The sequence below is a fragment of the Gymnogyps californianus genome, chromosome 3 (assembly GCF_018139145.2).
Source record: "Gymnogyps californianus isolate 813 chromosome 3, ASM1813914v2, whole genome shotgun sequence".
NCBI classification, from domain to species: domain Eukaryota; kingdom Metazoa; phylum Chordata; class Aves; order Accipitriformes; family Cathartidae; genus Gymnogyps; species Gymnogyps californianus.
Window position 1 is genome coordinate 11,815,031 of NC_059473.1, and position 25,447 is coordinate 11,840,477.

The following is a 25,447-nucleotide window of genomic DNA, read 5'->3' on the forward strand; positions in this document are numbered from 1 at the left end:
CATTCCATTCAAGTCAGGCAAGTTACAGTGGTGCAAACCCACTGAGAGAGCTAAAAAAACAATCATGCTTAAATCTTCTGACTACCAAGCCAATGCTTCAGCAGGGCAGACAGCCATGTCGAATATACTCATCCTGGAAAATTTCAGCATTTTGCCCATTGTCTGTCCAAGGAAACAGGATTACCTTTGCAGATCTTTACAGTTTTTTATGATTCTTTTGTATAAAGCTATTGAGATTAGGAAGAAGCCTTTTTTTAAAAAAAACGAGGTGACAGTAAGGTTTGAAAATCTACTTTATTTCTTTACTTATTGAGACACGCATGTGCTTTTGTGGGGGAAAATCCTGTCTAAAAGTACTGCAGACCTAAACATTTGAAAGATTGAATTTAAAAAACTTAACTAAGTATGCCACTGTAATGTAATAGGATGTTAACAACAAAAAATGTTGGATTGACTTATAGTTGTATAGTTTTAAAAGAGCTGATCCAGATTATTACTGTTATCCCCAAGAAAACTATTAAAAAACTGTTTACAAGTTATAATTTCTTTTGAGATAATTCAACTGCATTATGTTCAATGGCAGGTTTAATAGTTGCAAAGTACCCCAGAACACTAATTATAACAGCTATTTGATGTTTTTGTGCATGTTGGCCATTAAAAAAAAACCTTCTAAATTACCTCTTACCTGTCAAGCAGAAGGCACTCTACCCACATCTACCTTGCTTTTCTTCAGTCCTCCCTTGTGGGGTTTTCTCACAACAGCTTTCCAGAAAGCACAGCTTTCCCCTTGCTATCTTTAGCACATTTATGTTCTTACGAAGGCAGGCAGGCTCTCAGTGCAGGGATTTAGAGGCCTTTCCTGCTAATTGCCAGCTTGTAAACTTAATTGGACTGTCTCCCTGGGCACCGTTCCTAAATCAATTAGGCAGTGAGTTGGCTGTCACCTCTTTTTCCCAAGCAGGTTGCCTGGAAGCGCACCACCCAGGAGAAGTCAAGCATCCAAATGGGAAGATGTTGACCTCTACAGCTGAAAGTTATCACATTTTAAAATTCATTCTGTATAATTACTGTAAAATCTCTTCTAGGAAGAAGGCAAAGCTCTCTCTATTCCTCTCTCCCTCCCTTCCTCTTTGTAGTCCACTGTGCAAAAGTATGCTGTTCTCTATTGCCTCCTGGTTTTTAGCTTTACCCCTCCTCATCTCAGTTTGCCACACTACCAAGGTAATGCTGTGTTGATTAGTCAGCCCCTCTTCCCAACCTCAGCAGTGTTTAGGTCTCTGCTATTTAAGAAATAATGCAAATATACAGAAAATTTAGGGGTCCATGACAGCAAAACCCAGATAGACATTCAGGACTGAAATAAAATCCATAATTAACTCATGGCTTGGAATTGTTTCCTATAAAAGTCTGTTAAGAAACTATGTCAATGAGAATAGGCAAATACGTTTTTAACTTCCAGCTGACATACTATGATTTTGGACAAGTTCTGTGAATTCTCCGTTGTGCTGTCTAGCCAGATTTATTTCAGGAAAAGATTCATATTAAATTTACCCTCAAACATTAATGGCAAATATTTTTGGTGTCTATGCCAAACTCATTTTCAAAAGCATTGCGGCTTCTTGTCATTGATGTCAACCCAGATCTTGGATAATGCCAAACTTGGTACTGGTGCCAGTGGTTCAGCATTACTGGCCTCGAAAGACATTTTAAATATAATATTATATTTAATTAGCATGCAAATAAGTATTTTCATCTTCACTTAGTGATTAATGTGAAGATTGCCCAACTTATGTAATACTTTAAAAACACTAAACATTTAGGAAGAATAAAGTCTACCATAACAATTAGATACTATCACACATACACAGGTTAAACATGGCTATTACACAGTATAATGTCCATAGGCTTTAATACATGCAAATGTAAAGCGAAATACAATAGATAACCATGTCTTTTCTTTAATGACCCTAAAAAACTAAAGTATTTCTCTTTTACAAAAAATAAACACGTAAGCTTTTTTTCCCCCAAAGCGTCAGATCTGTATATGCAAGAACTCAGCAGGTTACTTGTCCTCGAGCTGTACTCAGATGTTTTTCTCTACTTTTTTTTCCTCAGTTCTTATTTTACATCACAAACAGTATTCACAACTGCATTTATGAAAATTTTGTGAGGTATGTTTTCTATATATCAGGTCTGCTTTTCTCTGTTATCAGACTTTTTTTTCCCCAGCCGGCCTATGGCTTTAATATCAGTATTGAAATTCAGCTTGTTCCCTTTCTCATCAGAATTTTTTTCTTAAAATTAGTTTTAGCAAACAACATCAGAATATAAATTGAGAAAATAAAAAGATAACATTATGTTTTTATTTCAAGAGAGGGGAAGAGTAAATTTATTCTGGTCTCTTTCTAATATCTGGAGCAGTAGTGATAAAGAATACTCTAGCACAGTGACCCAAAGCAAGCAAGAATTGCTAAAATGCCATGTGTGGCCTATGTCACACGATCATTTGGCTAGTCAGAGACAATAAATAACATTACTTTCTGCAGCTTTTCAGTCACCTTTTCTGTTCAGAAGCTGAGATCTACAAGTCAAGAAACATTGACAGTCTTTTAGTTTCTACTTTTCAGAGATAGAGTGCTGTAGATAAATCATGCTCTCATGGAGTAAGCAATATGTTGCTCGGTTTTTTCCCTTATGGCAAGCTTGTTCTTGGTTTCATGTGCAACTGTAATTCAAAAGTCCCTAGATATTGATATCTTTCATGATATCCCCTCACAGAAGATATGCTTCACTTAGAGAATTTTGCCAAGCTAGAAGTTGTAGAGCAATTGCAATTTGGAGAGTAATGAGTAACTGTTGCTTTGAAGATTGAGCTGCTGTAAACTTGTATACATAGGTACGTTTGTGTGAGACAAATGCTATTTTTTAGTGTTGTCCAGCAGTTTTTCCCTACAGGAGGGAGGTGCTATGAACATGAATTTATTACCTCCAGTACAATGATGATAAACTGTGAATAAGCTTTTTCTACCATGTTTAGAACAAACTTCATTACATGATGTTGTCACCAGTGAGTATTGGCCACATTCGCTCAATCTCAATATGTGAAGTTCACTGATGGTTTTTCTCCACTGTCCAAAGCACCCTCAGTCTAAATATATCAAGATAATAAGGAGTTATCTCACATAAAAATTTAATAATGAAACCCATTAACATAAACTTCCTAATTTTAACCAATGGCAATTATTTTTAACTGTGCTGAAAAGTAGTCAGCTACTGTTTTACATACTCATAACAGTATCTTTGCTTTTAATATTTCCTGTAAAAGGTGTGATCACAAGAGGACAGCTGGGCCTTGTGGAAATCATCCACCAGTACATTCGTTACGATGAGATACATGAGGCAATTAATGTCCTGAACACCATGAACTGGAACACAATGGGTCGTCAGTGCTATATATGCTTGAGTGCCATTGTCAATCACCTTCTTAAACAAAAGCTTACACCAGACAGAGAAGGTAAGAGACTGATTATATTTTTAATGTATTTTTGTGCTGTCTTTGTAATTCATATGTGGATTATGACAATATATTTTTTGACTGTATAAAGAAGACAATAGTGAGAATCCAGTCAGCCAGCCAGATTATGGTGCTTCATAATCAAATGTCATATGTAGACAAGTCATTTCAATAAAATCTGGATCAATGTGTTGATAGCATTTTAGTTTGTTTGTATCAATATCGATACTAAAATAATGCATATTTTAATATATATGGTATAGGCATGACTTAATATATATAGCATTATCATATGTATGCTGTAACTTTATTACATTACATAAATTTAGCTTATGTTACAGACTAATGTTAGTTAATATAGGATTTAAATATTTGTTATATATTCATGCTGAGACAGCACCAACTTAAGGAGGGACTTTTTCCTGCAACAGGGACAAGAGATTTTAGTATCATTTTTAAGGTTCTTTTGAAGGGTCATTCTTTCATTACAAGATCCAAAGGCTTTGAATACACTATCCTCTGCTGCCTCCTTTAGGATTATAGCATTTGTCCTCACTGTAATCTTCTGACCCCCTGCAGTAGTAGCTGGGGTCCCTCACAAGAAATGATGAATTCTAGGTTCAGCCTCATCTCTGCTGAAGCCTGGTGTGATGCCTTCCTCTTGATTTGCTGTCTATCTTGAAACTCAATAGACTTCAAGATTTGAACTGCCTTGATTTAGTGAAGGTGTTATCCTCCAGTCCAGCAGGCAGACAGCTGGGGACCAGGCATCTTTTGTGGCAAGAAAAAACACTTAGGATTCTGGTGTGTTTGATGATAGAAAAACTCCAAGGTGTCCTACATTGCTGCCAAGCCATCAGCTGTTCCATTTTGGGGGATCTGATTAAAAAAATCTCTGCATTGCAAACATAGCGTATCAATTCTAAATAAAACATGCTTTTAAAAGGACCCATGAAAAGGGCTCATTTTGAAACTCTTGTAAAAATATGCACATTATAAATAGATGTCTGTGTGTTTCCCCCCATGCAGCTCCCTAACACTGTTTACAGCAGAGGGAATTTTATTCTGTCCAGGAGTTATTCTATGTGAATCTAACAAATTTGGCATGGTAATTTGTTTTCTTTTTTATTAGCAAAACCCAATGGGGCCTTTTATTTATAGCGGTGGGGTAGTTATCTTTGAGATCTTTATTCTGCCTTCAACATCAAGCTGGGCTATCTAATGAATCTATAACTGTGCTAGTAGTTACTCGTATTCTGTGTACGTTGAAATATTTCAGAAGTACAAAACATGCTGTCAAGAAAACAGCAATGGCAAGAGAGTATGCCTTGTTTTTGCAAAGGTACTGCTGTATTCAATTTTAATCTAAATTGACTGCTGCTTTGAAAGAAAATACCTTTAAAGTTCAACTTATCTTACTGTCTAGATTTAAGATAATGCAAAACCTAATTTACCAACACTTTGCCTGTGTTCCTAACACAGTACTATTAGCACATTTAGTGCTATCAAGCCTAATAAAATAAAATGTAACTATGCTTGGAAATAAAGAACCATTATCACTAAATACGGAAATGGCTAGTTCAAACAAATGTTAATAACAGCAAATCAATGAGATTTTGTCTGCCTAATGAGACAATAGGTTGTATTTTGCTTTTAAAGCCCACACAAAATTCTGATTAGCAGTAGTAGTTGCACATTCACTCTGAAAGGAGAACCTATATAGCAAATATATGGCAAATTCTCCCTGTTCTGCTTATAAGGACTTGTACTACATGTTAACTCTCAAGCAGAAGTCATGTAACATAAATATTATTGAACACTAAATTTCCTTTCAGCTAAGCATGTGGGACACAAACGTATACCGTGTATTTTCTTGTATTATTTATAATTTTGTATTAAAAACATGTAGAAAAATGCCTAAGAGCTCCAGCTGTGGAGTATAGCAGTCAGAAAGTATTTAAAGTGGAGAGAACTTCTGTAACAAAAGGGCTTTATTTTATTGATTACAAGGGAGGTTATCCTGTTTCCCACCACTCCACGCTGTAGGAGAGTCAAACCCTTAGGGTTTCTAGACCCTTTTATTTAAAGTTTTTAAAGAACTGTGGGCTGAAGGAGGTTCCTTAGACCTCAAGGCCATCACAAGAAGGGTTCTGTCACCCGCTGACCTAACACAATAATCCCTGAAAAACTGAACTTCCTTGTTGTTTGCCTAAGAGGACAAAGATGATTTGAGCTAATTGAGAGTTGATCTCTACTGGACAAACTTGTTCAAACTGTATTACTCTTATGAGTCACTTTTAATTGTACGCTGCTGGTGAGAACTTGATGTGTTATAGACTTCTTCATCCTTTTGACAGCTTTTGTTGCTCAAAGTCCTCGTCAACTCTGCCTCAGAGTGAAAGTTTATATGCACATTTGTGATTGTACAATCTGTCATATTTTAATTTCATCTGTCCTACAACATCATCACATTTCATCAGTATTTGAGCAATTTGACTCACTGCAAACATGAGCAACCTGTTGTAATTGAAACAGTTTCACTTGTTTCATTGCTGCTGTGTTTGAACTCCACAGCACAGCTTGAGGCAAGCCTTGGAACCTTTTATGCTCCAACAAGACCCCTCTTGGATACAACTGTGCTGGAATACAGGGACCCAATCAGCAGATATGCAAGAAGGTTCTTCCACCACCTGCTCAGGTGAATGACAGTTTCAACTTCTATCAACTTAAAATGAATTGCATATTTCAATAACTATCTACTTTAATGTGGTTAACAATTTCCAAGAGGACCACCCCTGAAAAAAATGCATTCATTGTTACTGTTTGTTTAACTTGCACTTCATTCTTTTCAAGTAGAGTATTGCAGATAAAATGCTATTCAGAGCTCTTCTATCATCAATACACTTAAAATGAATCACCCTTTCCCTTTTAGCTTGATAGAAAAAAAATAGCCTGCTTCTGAGAGATTTACGTTCACTAACTGCTTGCAGATTAACTATTGAAACAGCTTACAAACTTGGAGAAAACACCGCGTTTAAATAGATGCTAAAACGCAAATGAACAGCACATGGTCCAAGACATTTTTGTCTTTGCACCATTGAAATCTGAGCATTTTGTTATTCTCACCGTCAAAGTTCTTATATAAAAATTCGTATTCCAGAAATTCTCAGTGCCATTAAAATAAGAGGAGAAAATGAAATGTTGAATTCATCTGTAAATTATATGACATTAGAAGAGTCATAATACCAAATTCAGCTAGAATTTATAGTACATTGGTTTATTGCTATATTTTTCCTTCAAAATAAATCAATAGCCTAAATTTCAACCGGTGATAAATGTCAACATACAGCAGTTTAACCTGTTCATGTGTTCAACCACAAATGTAGCTTGAAACATTCCCTCTGAGAATTATCCAATAGGTGAAAATAAGGAGAAATTACCTTCTGAATGATACAATGTTTGTAACACCTTGTTGAGGAGGAGTGTAGATGGACATAGTGAGAAGACTTACAATGCACCCTTTTTCAGTGATTCATCCAGATTATGTACACTGTCTGCAGATGCAAAGCTAGGAACTGCAAGTTACTTTGATAGCACAGTTTGCGCTTCTTTCAAATCTTAAAGAGAAATAGTTTATACTATCTTCTATGTTTTGAGTCTGAATGGGATCATCTGTCTGGTAAACGGGTCCATTCCAATGGGGAAATTATTCTAAGTAGAAGAATGCTCCAAATATCTGCATAATATGCACCAGCCTTTCACTGGAGTTTTCTAGATGTGGCCACAATAGTGGGTACAAACTCCGCTTTTGCCTTTCTCCTAGAAACCAGCAGGGAAGATCTGTTGCTGCAATGGCCAACTGTAGTGGCTGCGAGCCAGTTGCCTGCAGAGGACAGATGCGGAAAGAATGCCTCAGAGATTGCTGAGAGGTGTAACTATAGTGCTCTTACATCTGCAAGAGAAAAGTGCATTCCCTCTGACTCAGGATTTGCTTCCAAATGCTAGCAGGCATGCAGAGGCATGGGGCTCTGGCTAAGCTTTCAGCCCTTGGGGCTGCTGAACACAGCTGAAACACTGACTCAATCCCCCTAGCAAACAAGAAGCTTCAGTGTCAGAATGCTGCCTGGACAGTATGGGGCACAGACAGGAGGTGTGTAGGAGAGTCTCCCCGTGTCTTTTACCTCTGCTGTAAAGCAGCCTTTGAACAATCTGCGGTTGTGGCAGTTTTTGGAACAAATGTGTGTTATTTTGCTGTTTCCCTATTGTCAAAGGGATTTGTATTCAACTGAATCAAAGTGATAGGATCATGTGATTGCTGCAGAACAGATGGTAATGCTTAAAGCTTATCTGAGAAGACATAATCTAAGTACAAAATGAAATGTTCAAAAACGGGAGATTTGTCTGATAGAAAGCAAAGAAATGATGTTCAGTGCTGATCTTTATTGTATTAAAGTGGCTGTGCCTTAATTGGTGTTTATTTCCTTTTAGATGTTTTCTTAAGTGACTAGAATGATTTGAATGTAGGCTAAGCAGAGAGTACTACAGATTTGTTGGAGGAACGGTAAACCATGGTTCTGGGTGAGAGAATGTCATCTAGGCATGATGCAATGTCTAGGAGAATCATAGGGAGGCACAATGCTCACTAATTCTTTCAGGCACGCGAAAGTTGCAGCCACTGCTATTACATCTGTCTGTGAGGAGCCAGCAAGGCAAGCCACTTCTGCCAGCCTGCATTTACAATTGTAGGTTCAGAACAGGAAGAAAAGTGAGAAGAGAATTATGCTTTTGCCTTTTCAGGTTACCATATTATGCCCATGAGAACACTGAAAATGGAGTAGTCCTCACACTACCTGTTTGTCAGAGACAGCAACTGTATCTGGGTGTCAGGAAGACTACATTTTAAGTCAGTTATACGCTCTCTGTCTCAACCCTTGTTATTTGATTTATTCACTTTTTTTACCCTTATTCATTTAGCACTAAATACTTGCAGGCTAGTTACAAATAGTTAATGAATCTCTTCAGAGTGAATTTTTGTTGCCCCAGATGCATCTGCATGACCAAACAAGAAGACTTGAACGCAGAAGCACTGTAAACTGTCAATGCCAACTTGATGCAGCACTAGAGGACATTTGTTACTCTTGTGAGCATGAGGAGACAAAAGCAAAGTGATCGCTTTGTACCCTATTGCAGCAAGAAGTGGAGGAAACATAGTACTTCCTAAACTATGTGCACTATAAGTATCGCTGATATTCAAGAAGTATTTTTTGGAATAGAGTAGGGCCTTCCGCAATTCCTTTGGGCTTCAGAGAAAGCAAGCGGCAGATGCACAGAAGTTAAATCTAGAGGATAAGGAGCTAAAACACATACGGAGAAACTCAGAAGTGGGGTAGGAAGAGTGAGGAAAGTGGGGTTAGCAGCGTGAGTAGAAGACAAGGAATTGGGGGCGAAGGCCTAAAGGCAGGGATGGGAACGTAGAGAGTCCTGCAAAAGGGCAGAGTGGGAGTACAGAGCGAAATGGAGGAAGACAGCTTCAGATGTGTGTGGTGGGCTATAGAGGAGACCAGACACATAAGGGATGGACAGGGAAGGGCGGAGTCTTTCATACAAGATTAAAACACTTAAATGTTTGTAGATCTAAATCTGAAAAATGTTCATGTAAACAAAAGTTTTCACCCCCCTCTCCAGCTTTCCTTTGAATGCCCCACCAATCTGCCTTAAGCCTTTTCTAGAAGGACCCACTCTTGGGAGAGAAATATTAATTCATTCTACATGCTGAGACAGTCTTTGACCTGCCTGCTGAGTCTGCCAGAAAGGTGCCAGTTATTGTTGTACTTTTAAAGATGTGAGTGTCTGTATTTACTAGAATTGAGAAATAGTTACCTTTTCAGAAAGGCTATCCTCACCTAGTAATAATCGTGTGCCAATGATCTTAGTCTTTACTGTAGGCTGAAAGGTTGTATATCCAGTTGCAAATAACTGGAGACATCCATTTTCACATTATCAGTGAGATTATAGGCTAACTATTTTTCTGCCATCAAACAGATCAGTTTCTAGAAAACGCTGAATGCTGTGATGGTAGGTTCCCTCTTTAACTATCAGGCACTTTAGAAAGAAGATGGCTGTATAGCAAGTATGGCTGTATAATACTGGCTGTATTGCAAGTATGGGTTAGAAAATGGTGCTGCAACCTGAGATGGGCTGAGGAACACTGACAGTATGATTGAAATGGATTGCAATTAGAAGGAAGGAAAATGCCTTGCAACATATTTGACGCAGCTATGTTATTTGTATCCGTTGTTATAAAAGCTAAGTTCTCAAATTTGCAAACCATGCAGCATCTTCAGCTTCCACTAAAATAAAAGCTTAGAGCTTTGCAGGTATAGGCCCTGAATATAGAATATGGAATACCTCCAAAAACAGGCGTTCAGTATACGAAATTAAAATTAAAGGCCTCTTAATTATATGCCAGGGATCCATTACAACAGTATTTATGGAATGAATAATTATTTTCACTTTAAATTCTTATCTATAATTAAAAAATACAGGAACTGAATTACAAGTATAGAAATGTATCTTAGGTGTTCCTTGCCACTTGAGTAGCACTCCGGCATTTTATTATGATGTCACTGCTTATAATAATATAATGCATTATATCATTATGTAAAATGTTGAGCAGAGGTGGATTTATTAGGAAGCCTTGGGGACCTGTAACCTTCTTGCCCCCACCCTTTTGTTGAGCGCTGCCTACTAAGTGTATTTGTGTAATGGGGGAGTGGCTGCACAACCTCCTGCCTCTGTATAACAGCCTCATCTAGCCGTGTACAGAACATGGAATGGGATGGAATAGTTTTTCACTCGTTAACTATGGCATCGCTGACTCATGGCTTTGCTTCACTCTGATCAAGCATTCGTAAATTGTACTTGTCATATTTTCTAATGCATGAAATTATCTTGTTTGTTTGACACACACACACAGGCACAAACACACGCCTGCTCTGTTTTGTTCAAATTTTTCTGTCTCTCTCAGAGAGATAGTGAGAAAGTAACGTAGCATGAGCTGGAGGTAAAGGCTGGGTGGGACAGTAAAGTCTGAAATGCAGCTCAGGAGTTGTAGAATTAGAATGCAGCCACAGCTCTGTTTCTGCTGTGCCCTTTCCTCCTTCGTAATTCTGTTCTTGTGTTTGTGAATACGCAGTTTAAGGATCTTTTTGCTTTTTTTTTTTCACATGAAAAAATAAGATTGAAAACCCTTTGGACCTTTCCATCTGATAATTCCATTAAGAGAATGTCATTGGGGTTTTTTTCCCGTAGTACAAATATGTTTCCCTACAAAACAAAGCTCTGTTGTAAATAACAAGATAGTGCGTTTGTTTCTTTCAAGAGCAAAGTGCAGCTCTGATCACATTCACTGGTAGAATTTTGGATAGATTCATGAAAGATTCTCCTTTGTCTGAATCCAAAAATGAAAACCACCATGTTTTTACTGTTACTGTTTTTACTCCTTCGCAAATCTCAGAAGTGTTGTGTACTCTTCCCAGTGTTCAATGTAAGATGCTACTGGTTAAATGCAAAGAAGAATTTAGCTACATGTTGGGCAGAACATTCATAAAGTGGTATGACTTTACACACAGAACTTGATAGAGCTCCTTTGTAAATAAACACTCATAAAGGAGATGAGAAAGTAGGTGGTCATTAGCATCAGGGGAGATCTGCTTCCAGCCAGTACTGATTTTTATGAATCACTTCACTATTCAAGAGTTCTGAAGTGTACTGCTATACTACCTGACATGATGCCTAGACATAGTCAGTTATCACTTAAGTCCAAGACAGCCTTTGAAAAGCTAAAATAAAGCTCTTTTGCCCTGCAGGTACATCACTTATGCAGTACTAACTACCCCTTGGTAAGCAGGTTCCCGTATCACTACACTGCAATCTGCAAAGTAGATATTCGCTGTGAGTATTCCATCCTAAATAGGACCCTAAATCAAAGGTGAAAAAATGCCTCAACTCCATAGGAATAGTTCCCAATCCCATCGGCTGCCAACTGTATGGAACTGAGGGACAGAGTGAGCAAAGAGCTTTTATGATCCTTTTTAAGAGCACCCTAAAAGTAGAATCTATAATTATATTGGTACATAGTGTGTCACAAAATATGTATAAACATTAATGATGACATGGTTCAGGACTAAGAATGTCTTTTATATTCATAAGGTAACCTATTAGGAATTAAATTATGCCTTCAGATAAAATGACCACTGATGTCAGTCAGGTTCTCTATGGTGGCCACATGAACAGAATTCATCTCTATGGGAGTAAGTTCAGTGGCAGCATTCTGACTAAAGTAGCACCTTCTGGAGAGGACTTTGAAGAGTCATTTTTTGTCATCTTGTGAAAACGATCAAAACCAAAGGTTTTCATATTACCATGGCACTGATAAATGAGAATTTCAATTGCTGTGATGGAGCTGCACATGAAAAGATTCCCCTGGTCATGGTTCTTGACCTGTTTTAGAAATAAGAAATAAAGGCACCTATTTAATGGAACTAGATTATTTTTGCAGTTAAAGAGGTTAAATATCTCAGGAAAAGTTTAGAATGTCTTTGCTTCAGTCCTATGTTGCTAATGATTTTTTTCTTAAACCAGCTCCAGAACAGTTTTCAATTTCAGCCAGGTGCTTTGATGCCACAGAAATGGCTCGAGGATTTAATTCCCTAGTGGTGATTACAGTGTAAGAAATATTGAGCAAAATATCGGAGGAAAAAAACCGAAATAACATGACATAATTACTTGAGAATAAAATCCCATGAAGATAAACCACAAGAAATCTCTGTCAGAGATTTGGGCAAGATTTTCTGCTGAACCTAATGGGAGACATTGCTTGAAGCATGGGAAAAATGGCCCCTCCCACACACTTAGAGCAGTCCCAGAGCTACTCTAATATGGAGCCATTTCCCACAGCCACCAACAGATGGCTGTTTGGTGACCCAGAGTGCCATAAGTTCTCCAGTTCTCTGCTACGTCCCCACCCATGGGACTGCACTAGAAAAAAGGAACACAGAAGAGCTATGCTGGACTAATGTTCTTTGTGCCAAGGCTATTCCCACATGCTGGTTAATCTGACTTTGATATTGCTGTTTAGAAGCTGAGCCCACGTAGAGACCATTGTTTTGTTGTGTTGTGTAACTGATAATCTGCCCTCATAAGGTAGCTTTTTCCTGCTGTACCAGCTGTGCAATTCCCCTGAAATCTGAGGGGCTTTGGGCATACATCGAGTGCAGAAACAATGCAAATGTACCATATTCATGGACAAAAACTCAAGAATAAGTTCTTAATAACACATCTCCACCCTTGAGTCAGCCTCAGCCTTTGCAGGTCATCAATTACTCCCTCCCCATCAACTCTACCTAGTCACTAATGGTATCTCCTTCTGGAGTGACACTCAAAAATCTCTTCTTGAGGTCCTGACCAAGAACCTGAATTTAAGATTTTTTTTTTTCCTTGTAGTCTTTCCAGATTGATTCATGTCTCATCTCTTTACCACGATACTTTTTCTCCATTCATCTTCAGAGTCTTCCTGAGCCCCACCATTACACCTCACTTTTCTGTATATGGACCATCTGGCAATATTCTGTCTTGAGCTCAGCTCATCAGATCAGAACAGAACATGGCTTGGCAATCTGTAATCCATTTGTTGTGTGCAAAAAATTGTTTGTTTTCCTCCCTAAAGAGCTTTGTTTTTCTGACTTTTCTGCCACTTCCATCCAGTACCCTCCAGGAGGGGCTAATTGAACAGTCAGGCAGCCGTAGGCTTCTTATCTTCAAATGCAGAGCTCCCTTTTATAGTTCTTCAGAACTGAAGAGCCTGCTAAGGAAAGGATACCATAAGTAAAATTTAGAACAAAAGTCAGCAATAGTCAATTGTCCAATAACTGGATGTAGTGTCTTGGGGGTGCACCTCACCTCTTCTGACTTAATAATGTAGAATTTAGATGTCCTACACGCTCGTCTGGGCTTCCTGTGTAGTTAGTATAAAGACATGGGCACCCAAAGGATGAGTAATCCCATCGAAGGGAGATGTCTAAGATAAGCATGAAGAATCAAATGTCAGTGCCTATCCCTATCAATTAACTATAAAGGGAGCCTACCTGATTAGCTTAAATTAGCCATGTAAAAGTGAGCCGTTTGAAGATAAATGGAATGATTTGCACTGTAAATGTCTAGCTCCTGTATCACATTATTACTGGCCAGTTAACAGAAAGATCTTAGATGCTGCTGTTTCTGTAATAGAAGGAGAGAGGCACAAAGACTAGCAAAAATATGTGAAGAAAGGTTTACAGAAAGACACAAAAACCAGATAGGCATGCAGATCTCTTTAAAAAACCCCTTTTGACCAGTTGGCCTGGATAGGAGAGGATGGGGATGTTTCTTAGTTTGCACTGATAAGTGTTGATGTATCAGTAAAAGAGGTTATACTATAGATAGATAAACAGTAATATATGACCAGCACTAGCTAAAAGTCATCCAGAATTTCTAAAGGCAGTCAAGCATAAAATAGCTGAAATATGCACTGTGGTGTATAACATCTTATTTAGAATGACCTTAGCACCTGAGGACAGGAACATGGAAAATATGATGTCAGTTTTCAAAACAGTCTGGGGAGACCTTGAAGAACTATAGCCCTGTAAGTCCAACCTCTGTACTAGTGAAATTAGTAGAAACTATATTAAAAAAAATTGTGAACATACAGACAAATACGTTGTACTGGGGGAGAGTCAGCAGGATTTCTGTAAAGGCAAGTCATGTCTCAAAACTCCGAATTCTTTGATGTCAGCAATCATGTCGGTAATGGATATCCAGCTGCTACTGATGAAAGTTTGAGCATTGAAGACCTTTTTGGAAGGTCTCCCACCAAAATGTCTTAAAGAAACTAAGCTGCCACAGGATAAGAGGGAAGCTCCCCTTTCATAGGTAAGTAATTCATTAAAAGGTAAGAAACAGAGTAAGAGTAAACGGTCAGTTGTCAATGGAGGTCACCAATGGAAATTATAAGTATAGCAGATCTACACTCATAAGTAGCCTCGCAAAGGAGCAAATAGTGAGGTGCCAGCATTTCCTAATGATACTAAATTATTAAGACTACTAAAGATAGGGCCTGCTGTGAAGAACAGCAAAAGGGCTTCACAGGACTCAGTGACATAGTGTCAAAATTGAAGGTAAAGTTAAATGTAAATAAATTCAAAGTGAACCACATGGCAGGGCGTGAATGTATAAAATGGTGGTGTCTGAGCTCACCATTATTCTGGAAGAAGAATTTGGTCTTATAACTCTACAGCTATAAAATAGTCAGTTCAGTGCTCAGCACAAGTACAAAAAGCAAATTGAATGCCAGGAGTTCTTAGAAAAGGAATAGACAACAAAACAGTGAACTTCAGTTCATCTGAATTTTGTGTGTCATTTTGGAGTCCCATAATCTGTAAAGGGTATAGTAGAACTCAAAAAGCTTTAGGAAGGGCAGCCAGGATGATTAAAGGCATGAAACAGATTTAGTGAAAGGAATGACTAAATAGACTAGAACTCCTCAACCTGTAGAGGAAGCAACTGAGATAGAGATCTATTAAATTGTGAGTGTTAGGGAGAAAGAGCACAGTAAATGACTGCTCACTGCTTCTTCTAATACAAGAACTAGGGGTCATCAGGTGAAGCTAACAAGTGGCAGTTTCAAAATATAGTGATTCTTCACGTAACGTATAATTAAAATATGAAGCTACTTACCACAGGATGTTGTGGATGTTAAAATTGTATATGAGTTGAAAGGCAACGTTCAGGGAAGAGAAATTCACTGAGGAATACCAACATAGAAACCACCTCTGGCTCAGCAAATCCCTGAGCCACAAATTGTTGGAGGCTAGGAGATTACTTAGGGAAATATCACCATATGCTTGCCCTGTTCTTATATTCTTTCCTAGGCACCTAGCTCTTGGCAAGGTATTAGGTTAGATGTACCTTTGGTCTGAGCAAATGGTCGTTCTTACGGTTTATGTTCTTTTACATGATGCTGTGCAGAAGAAGCATAAAATACTCATTAGTTTTCCATTTGCTCCCCCAAAAATGTGCCAAAATACATACAATCAAAGTTCTAGAGAATTTCTTGCCTGGCTCTCCTGTGGCTATATATTTGCTGTAATGGAGTTCTTATGTGTGGAAATTTTATGAGCATTACCACTGCATTATTTTATTATAAAGAAATAATACTGGCTATTGACAAACCTAGTTAGAAAAAGTAAATATACTGTAATGGACCTGTAACTCAACAAGTGATTCAAAATTTGGCCCTGCACCATGAATTTGTAATTAGATATTTATCTTTAGGCAGCCAGCTTCAGAAAATATTGAGCTAATGTATTTTCTCTGAGAAGTCTTAGCACTGAAAAACCACATCTTATCCAATGTCAGGCATGAGGGAGAATTGGCCCTGTACCTCATGGAAAGTCAAGGAGGAAAAGGGCCTGTTCATCTTAACTTTAATACCAAATTTCCATCTGCTGCAGTTTGAAATTGCAGAGATATCACACATATACAATAGGGATTTATTATAAAGGCAGCAACTCATCCTTAACCATAGCAGTGATACTGGGCCTCTGTTATAGAGCTGTCTTTAGTGTGTAGACATGCTGATATGTTTGCTCAATAAAATCCAGCTTTCAAGACATACTGGTAAGTTTACATGATCACCGGAGTGAGAGGGATAAAGCTGGAAAAGAAGAAAAGCAGAAGCAAATTAATGCAATAAAGGCTAGGATTTAACAGATAGGGTTGAGTAAAATAAATGTGAAACAACAGGTGTCACTGACTCTTATCAGCATTTTTAATTAACACCTGTTTTTAGCCCAGAGTACTTTGGAAGAGTATGTTGGAGTGTGTCTGTATTTAAAGATAAAGATAGAATGTTGAGAAGTTACTAAGTAGTAAGAGGTTGGGGGAATGGAGAGGTTTGGGGGTGGAGGGGGGGCTGTGTTTGCTGGGTGAGTGTTAGTTGCAGCTTAGAGAAACCTGAAGGAAAGCCACTATGATAAAATTGCAAGGTAGGGAAATATTGCTATGGCAACAAAATATATTCTCTTGAAGGAAAATGAGTATGAAAAAGGAAATACAGAGTGTGGGAAATTCAAAGGAAGTACACATTACAAGAAAATAATTAATCTAGTTTAAAAAGTAACATCATAGTTTCAATTTATATAATAATAATTTATAATAGTAATAAATTGCTGTTATCTAGATTTTTATAGCACCTACTACTGAAAATCTCAGAGCACTTGACAGACATGAAAGAATTATACTACACAGTAGGAAAACGTTGTTGCTCCCAACAGTCATCCTCTTCAGCGGCCCATTCTGCAAGAACCCAGGCTAACATGATTGACCAACATCACATGGGAAGTGTGTGACATAAATGTTCATAGAATCAGGATCTTTAAACTAGTATTTCTTTGGTGTAGGTATAAGACAGTTCTATAGTGTTAAACTAGTGCTGTTTTATAGTTAATTTGAGCAAAGGTCAACAAATAAATGACATAGCTTTCTTTACAGCTAAAACTACTACTTTTTCTAGAATATTTCATCCATCTAGACTATTTCTTACTAAATATGTATTTTAAAAGTTTAAATGATGCCTTCTTACTAAACTACTTCATTCAAAAATTTACTTGGTTCACTTGAAAATCTGACTCAAAAATGCCTGAACAGCTTTTCTTTGAACATAGAAAGTCTGTCCTGAGAAGAAGCATGTACGTTTAACATAGAATCGTCTGAACTATTTCACAGAATAATACGTTTAGGTTTCCTAGAGCAGAATATCATCCTAGAAGACAGGAATCACACAGTAAGGTGTTGGGGTTTTTTTCGGGTTAGGAACGTCTTCAAGATTCACAGCCAGTTACAGCCCTCAAGGGCTTTCTCTGGCCAGGGAGCCATACTGTCTGGCTCCCCTTATTAGCTTTCTCTTTCCTCCTATTTTTTTAATTTGGTTCGTTTGTTTGTTTTCTTGCTTCATACTAGAGAGTACCCTTTGATGTGAAGGGCATTGGTTCTACGTCCAACAATCTATAAAGTTATAGGTGGACTTCCTTTAGTTCAGAGATACATAATTTGACAGTATACTTGAAGTAACAGAAATTTTGGGTGACTTGAGATATTTGTGCCCATTTCAAATTTTCTCATGGTTATTCACTAACTTTTACTTGAGACCTATTTGTGTATGACCTTTGAAAGGTTCCATAAGGGATTTCTTTTTAAACAAGTCACTCAGGCTCCAAATCCAGCACTTTGCTTAACGTGCCCATATTTAGGGCCCATAGAAAATTACAGGTCATAAACCCATACATTAACGCTTTGCTAAATTTGGGCCTGAAGGGATGTATAGATTATACCTGGACAACCTTTAGAGCTTCTGCATCTAAAATACAATTTAGAAGATTATCCCCTTGACTCACATACGTATAGACCCGGTGGCTGTTTCTCCATTAGCCTTTGGTGTGCTCTGCAGCACTTTCTCTTCATCAGTACAAGAGTATCTTAGAAGGCAACAAGGTTGTGGACCCTCCTCAGAGGTTTGTGTGTCCTGTTCAAAAGAGCTCATAATCTAAAAAACTAGTAGCATAATAGCAGGAGGTTGGAAAAATAATACCACTACTATCTCAGAGGTCATAACTTACGAAGGTATCCATTGATTCTTTTGTCAGTTCCCTGCTAACTTACAGAATCATTGATGAATCTCAGCCAACTTTACAGAGGGTAGAAGTCTCAGAAATAAGCAAGTGCCTGCCAGTTTTGTGAAAATCAGCAACCAGTTAGGGTTAAATAGGATGCAGGAGGTTATCTCCATCCCAAATAGCTACAGCGAAAGTTCAGCAGATACACGTTCTGCCAATCGAGACATGCACTGCTTAACACCAAACACAGTCTACCTCGCCTCTTGCTCAAACCATCATTGGGAGGGAGCTGAGTATACCCTGCCGGGAGAAGGACAGTATATTGTGTGGAGCGTATTTTGGCAGGGCACATAGGGAACAGGTAGAGTTACTGTGCTGAGGCCTGTGTAGGAGGAAGCATAGGAAACTAATCAACAGTACTCTTTGCTGCTCACAGAATATTTTCTTTTAAAAAACAGCAGTTATGGTTTAAATTTCTGATTGTGATACATGAAACTTTTGGTATGCCTTTGCACATAGGTTGGTGTTGAAATAGTCTAGCTGCAGTAAACTAATACCCAGCAATTAACTGATTTTTGCCAAAGGAGATGAGTAGTATTGGGGATAGTCTATTTTCCAGACAGTTCATTATCCAAAGAAATAATAAGAGATTATGAAGTAAATTCAAAAATTTTGAGACTGAGTCCCCCAAATCATGAAATTCTGAAACACAAACCTACAGTTTGGGGAGAGAGGGAAAGATACGTTCTTTGGAGAGTTCCTGGTCTTCGGGCTGCATTTAGTGGTCTGATTTTCTCTGCAACTGTCTTATTTAAAATAGGATGTCCTACTGAACTCGTTAGGGTAAAATCCTATCAGTTTTTGGTTGACTTCTGTTTAAAGTGTTTTGGGTTTTTTAATGAAATATAAGATCTTAATGTATTTATTCCTCTCCAGGAACTCTAAAGTGCCACTATTGCAGCATTTGCTATAAAATGCAGGATATAAGTCTTTGACTAATACTGTATTTTATATATGAAAGGTTACATAGTAATCTAAGTCTTCAGAATTTACTGACATTTTACTTTAAAATATTTCCTTGAAGGTCAACAGAATTTCAGGGTTGTCATTTTAAGGATGTGCTGAAGTTAAACCATCTATACCTGACTTCATTACACATCAATATTTTTCATGTGAAATATATAAGACCTTAAGCCCTGGACCAAGGTTTTTTAAATGGGCTCTGAAGCTGTATTCTGAAATACAGCTACATGCCTAAATCAGTGGTGGTATGTTCAACAGTTGGTTGAAAACCAATGCAGCTACATGCCTAAATCAGTGATGTTATGTTCAACAGTTGGTTGAAAACCAATCTGTCGCCATTTAAATCAACCACTTAGCAACCTAGTCACACACTTTTTACATTCTTTAACCTGATAATCTCTAATTATTCTGGCTCAGAATTCCATTGAAACGGGGTGCAGAGTCATTTTACAGATGTCATTCCTTATTTTAATATTGTCTAATTTAAAAGGAAAATATTTCAGATAATAACAACATTTTTTGAGGAAAAAAAAAGCATGAAAACCATTTCTGTTCCAAAAATTGCTGATATGAGAACTTATGGGAAACAGCTCCTTTTATGAATAATTATTATTATTGTGTTTAAGAAATGGGCAAGATGCCTAGAAATTGAATGAAAGAATGAGCTATTAAATTGAAATATTAAATGAAATAACTGAATTAAAAGTGATCATGTAAACCCTGCAGTAAATGTTGGGAGCTGTAGCTGATTGAACATATTTTCATCATCTGTTTTGTATGCTTAAATACAATTGCTTGATGTAAGTAAACACTTGATTGATATTCTGAATACTTTAAAATCTGCATATGCATCACAGAATACTGAACAATTAAAACGTAATTTCAGTGTAGTTTGATTACATGTAAATTATCTCAATATTCATTTTTTCCTGTTCTGTTTGCTCAGTGCATATTTAATATTCACTTTTTGAATGCGTATCACCCTTGATTGGACTGTGAGATGAGGAGGACTCTGAAATTTCTTCCATTAAAAAGGATTGCCTTATAAATATTATTTGTGCCACAGCTCTTCCCCTGCAGATTATTTTCTAAATGTTGTGTACCCTTATTGAAGACAAGGAAAAAAACTGCTGCAGCCCTCCTTTATCAGCCCAGCACAAGGAATATGCTTACATGGTCGATGGGCATGTCTAAGAAGGCTTGTTGGTTGTAACTAGTCCCTAAAGAAATGTTTCCATCTTTTCTGCACTATATTTCTCTCTTGCTTGCATGAGCTCTCTCTCCCTTCCCTTCCTCCTCCCTCCACATGATTTTTTTTTCTGGTTCCTGGACTTCTTATGAGATGTTTTAATATTATGGGTAAATGTTACAAATATTTTCAAGGTGACCATTGTCAGCCTGAAAAATGTATCTCTCTCTTTAAGTGACCACATTCCATTTAGGTGGTGTGGAATACAGATGACAAAATTCTGCCTTTTGATATATTTGTAGAACCTCTCATAAAAACTGAAGAGACTTCTTTTCCCTTCTCTGCAGACTGCAATCCGTGCACATTGTTTTGATCTACAGTATTTAAAATCACCTTATTTCTGAACATCCAACAGGAGGAAACCCTGGGCATTTGATTCTCTTTTTATTTATGCCAGTGAAAGAATAGCCTCTCTGATGTTAATAGATAACATTATATTTTTTTATTACTTATATATTTTATTTAAAAACAAAATGTTTTCCTGGCATCTTTTCAGTTAAGTCACATTCTCAAAATACAAGCGGGCAGCAGGTCTGCCACTCCACCACGGAAGGCAGGTCTGGATTCTTCTCTGCCTTGACCATTTTTGACCCGCATGACCCTTGTCATATCACTCACATTTCCCCTTTGTTTCCTTGTCCATACAACAGACGTACTAATAGCCATCTTTTAAAATTTTTGTAGGATACGTAGAAAGATTGCGTAAGTGCATATAATAACAGTGTTGTTATTTTATTATATGAGAATTTGAACTTAATATTGTATGGGCTAAACAGCTTGCAGGGAAGTGTTTTCCTATCTGTCCTATATAGTTAATCGCAGTTTGAGAGTTTTAATCTTGAAGGTCATATTTCTGTTGGCGGTCACTTTGACCAAACAAGTGGCTGAACTTCATGGTTTACAGGCAGATTTCCTTATCTCTCTTTTTCAAGAGACATAAAAGTCTTAATTGCTGGAGTTATTGTGAAGCAAGCAGTAAGTAACAAGGTGGAGAGAGGGGCAGGAAGACACTCACTGCAACACAAATACCCTGTAGATGCCATTTTAGAAAGCAAATATTGTGCCTTGTAATTGTGGCACAAGAACAAAAGGGAGTGGTGTTCTGCTTGGGGTTTTTCTGTTTTTGTTTGTTTGAGGAGCTGATAAACTATAAGTGAAGTGTGCTAGCAATAGCAAGAGGTCTTCCCACGACAAAACATGCTTATAAAACAGACATTCGCTTGAGGTCGGTCTCATGCTGTACAGAACTCTCTCTAATTGTTCCTGTAGAATAAAAACAACACAACTTCCATGCCAAAGAGACTCAAAATAACAAGTATCTTCTAGTAAAGCTAGTTTAAAAAAACGTGGACATTCTGGACTTATTTAATACTGTTTGCCTAAGTAATGCAAACTTGTCACTCTTGTTTGAAACCTCCACCTTATTTTAAAGCAATTCCATTTATAATAATTTATGAAGTATCTGTGATTGTTATTTCCAGCTCTCTTGGTTTGTGAAGAGCATTTCTTGGACAGTCTTTTTTCCCCCTTTTTTTGTTTCCTCGGTACAGATCTGAAAATAATGAGCTAACTTCACAGTTTTATGAATAGGGGCCATAATGAGACTGAAGTATGTATGTTGATTAAAGGAAAAAAAATTGAAATCTTTGTGAAACAGCAAAGAAATGACAGCGTTAAGGCCGTGATTCCGTTCTGCAGGTCAATCAAACGAAAAAGTTACTTTGCATCTTCTGGTTGCAGGCATTTTTGCCTTGGCTAAAGCAAATGTCATTCAAATAGTCTGTATAGTTATAACTTTGGAAAAACAAAATAATGATGCAGACATTCTTTTTAGCTAGTCATATAGCCGGTTTCTGTTTGGTTTCCAATTTCCCCTCTAAGTACTAAGAATGTATATTTAATCCATAATTGAAAAGAAAAATGTGCCAGAAAAAGATATGCATGATAGCTATTCAAGATACACATATTTTAACATGTACTTATTTGTCTTAATTAAAGCATAGCTTCAGAAGCAGCATTACAACACAATGTATTTTAATGGAAAAAATGTTCATAGAAAGCATGTTGAAAAGCTTCAGATACATAGATGTGCATGATAAAACAGTGGTGCACTGCCTGTTCCTCAGTGATCAAGAGGTTAACCTTAATTCATCTCTTCCCCTCCCTTAAACAGGTTCTGTGGGGAGGGCTGCAAATTAGTGCTTGAAAGACACAGCCGGGAGATTAGCTTTAGGGAGGAAAGTACTCCCCACTCCAGCTCTTAGGAACCTCACCTGGAGAGTGCATTTCCTTTTCTACTTAAGCTAACGTATTATGCCTTCTTGTCACGAATGTTATTCCTTGAGGAAAAGTCCTCGCCAGCTCTATCTCGCGATCTGCTGAATCATTCCAAGTGTGCAGTAGAAGAGAAGAGAGCAATAAGGCTATAGCAAGAGGGAGGCAGAAAACCGCCTAGGCTTTGGCCAGAAACAGGAATCCCAGTATGGTACATCATATGGGACTCCTTCACCCACCACAGGGAAGGAGGATTCCCATGTTTCCTCTTGTTCACACTGGCCTGAGGAATAGCTACAGCATTGCCCACTGTTTCCTAAGATACCCTCAAGGTACAGAACTGTATAAATACTGGCATCCATATGATGCTGTCTGACGATATTCTTTGGGCACAGACAAACTACACCTTTCTAACACTGAGAAATCACAATGTTGCTTTTTCCTCACTGGGGCAAAGAAGTCATCTCCATCCCAAACTTCAAGCATCTACAACTGATCTATTGTTGAAATTGTTAACAGGTGAAAAGGAGGAAACTTTACCAGTAATGGGAAAAATACAGAAATCATTCTATATGGAATCAATCTTTTACTCCACAACTGGAATAAAATTGGGGTATTTTGTTGTTTTGCGTATCTAAAAATAATCACCAGATCTATTTTTGTAGGTATTTTTAAACAGTTTAAAATGTGCACTAGAAGAAAATGTGTACAAATAGAATCACTTTCTCACAGTACAGAGTGATTGTCATGTAGTGGTTATCTACAGCTAGTATAAGAGAGGCATTAGCCCAGTTTCCTGGTGTGACTAGCATTTGCCAGTGCAATGCTGTATATATTCTCAGAAGGCCTCCGATGGATGGCTTGTTTCCTCCCACTTCTGTGGAATTCCCAAAGATTGCAAACAAGAGGATATATACAGCCTTCCACAGTATCTCCATCCCATGTAGGTATTTGCTGTAATTGCCAGGAGATGGTGTATGGTCTCTGGGTAGGAAGAAGGTGGCAGTCTGTATCATTACAAATGGAAGGAGCTGTTGTTCAGCAAGCCCTCAACCCACCAAAGTAATGGTCTCAGTATGCCATGATACAGCCCCCCTGGGTTAACAGTAAAGGTTCCACATCCACACTGCTCCCTTCCTGCTCTACTGCATCTCTAGGTGATACTCAGGTGGTGCCTTCTAGAGCACATTTAGAGGTAATTTTTGCTTGTGAATTTTGCTCTTTTTCCCTTTGTTTTACCTCATTGACACAATCTTCTTCACCATAGGATCTTCAGAAAACTCTCAGGAGTCTGTGCTAATACTGGGCTGAGGGAGTTAGGAGGCAAAGCAGTGTCACCCCCTACCTTTTTCAGTCCCTGGGGAATCACGACTGTTTAGCATGACTCAACTGGATTATCATCTTCAGAGAGCTGTATTGAGGGGTCTGTGAGGACAAAACTCAATGCAAACATCTACAAGGACCTCTGAAGTCTTGTGAGATTTGGGATGAGTCTTTTCTGTAGGGTATTTTGAGGTTCCTACCAGTATTATTGGGGCTAGCATTTATCTATGGCGTGGCTGGTATCTTTCAAAGGATCGATTTGTTATGATCTACAATACCTTCAGCTCCCTTCAGATTCAACTAGATCTGATGGGACTCAACACTGAACATAACACTTGCTGAAGGTTTTAAACGATGAAGAAGGTTAAGGGTAGTCACTGTCCTACCTCATAGTTCTGCAATCTGAGTATGAGATTGGGTATCTGAGTATCTGAGTAATTTATTGGGTAAACTGAGTATCAAGTTTCCCCAGTAAAGCTTTGGCATCACTTTTGATGAGAATTGAAGGACTTCATCTGCCCATTAACAAAATTTGATGCAGCTCTTAAATTATCCTCAGCAAGTGACATGCTTCCTTTTTCTTGCAGATATCAGAGATTTGAAAAAGCATTTCTGCTAGCTGTTGACATAGGTGCTCGGGACCTGTTTATGGTGAGTCATTTCTGGAGACAGAGGCTGTTGTCAGGTTGTTAGTTGTCGGCTTTTGTGCACATTAAAATGGATCCGTGTCATTTGCAGTCTTAGACACATACTGAAGACAGAACTATTCTACCTGCTTTGCCCTTTGCCATCATGAAACTCATCAATAACAACTGAGTATCTTTAGAGTCATTGACATTTTCCCTAGCATGGCCTAAAGGCTATTCTTTATTTTCCAGGAATTAATGTATAAATTTTTGAACTTTCCCCTTCTTCATCTGTCCTGATGTGAGTGAATGTCATCTTTCACTCTAATAAGCTTATACGTTTCTAATCCGTTCCTTTAAGAAGTACATACAACTGCTGAGTCCTGGACACAAGAGCTGGCCATATCCTGGGGATCCTGAATGCTCTTAGTTTGTCTCTTAGGGTTTTGTGAAAAGTGACAAATTATGAACGCTTCTACAGGTACTTTTAAAACAACAATGCTCAGCAGCATCAACACAAGGGTTTTTACATTTCATGCACTCTCTTCCCCCTCCCATTTAATTAGCTACAAAAGTAAAATTAACCAGCTCTTAAAAGGTCCTCTGTGTGAGCTCTGCAGGAGGCTCTTGTTTTATAAGATCCTGCACCACAATGTCACAATGAGGTCAGATGGACAAAGGCAATCGCGCTTTCCTCGTCTCTCAGCATGTTGCTGCTCCACAGCTGATT

The 25,447-nt window shown here is 38.0% G+C and overlaps 1 protein-coding gene across 1 annotated transcript in view; it reads left to right on the forward strand.

Annotated features, from left to right (window-relative positions):
* WDPCP (WD repeat containing planar cell polarity effector) overlaps positions 1-25,447 on the forward strand; it is a 157,964-nt gene that overhangs the window by 85,908 nt on the left and 46,609 nt on the right. The window contains exons 12-14 of the mRNA XM_050894524.1: positions 3,326-3,514; positions 6,089-6,212; positions 24,679-24,742. Coding sequence (XP_050750481.1) covers positions 3,326-3,514; positions 6,089-6,212; positions 24,679-24,742 — 377 coding nt within the window. The remainder of the gene's footprint in view (positions 1-3,325; positions 3,515-6,088; positions 6,213-24,678; positions 24,743-25,447) is intronic.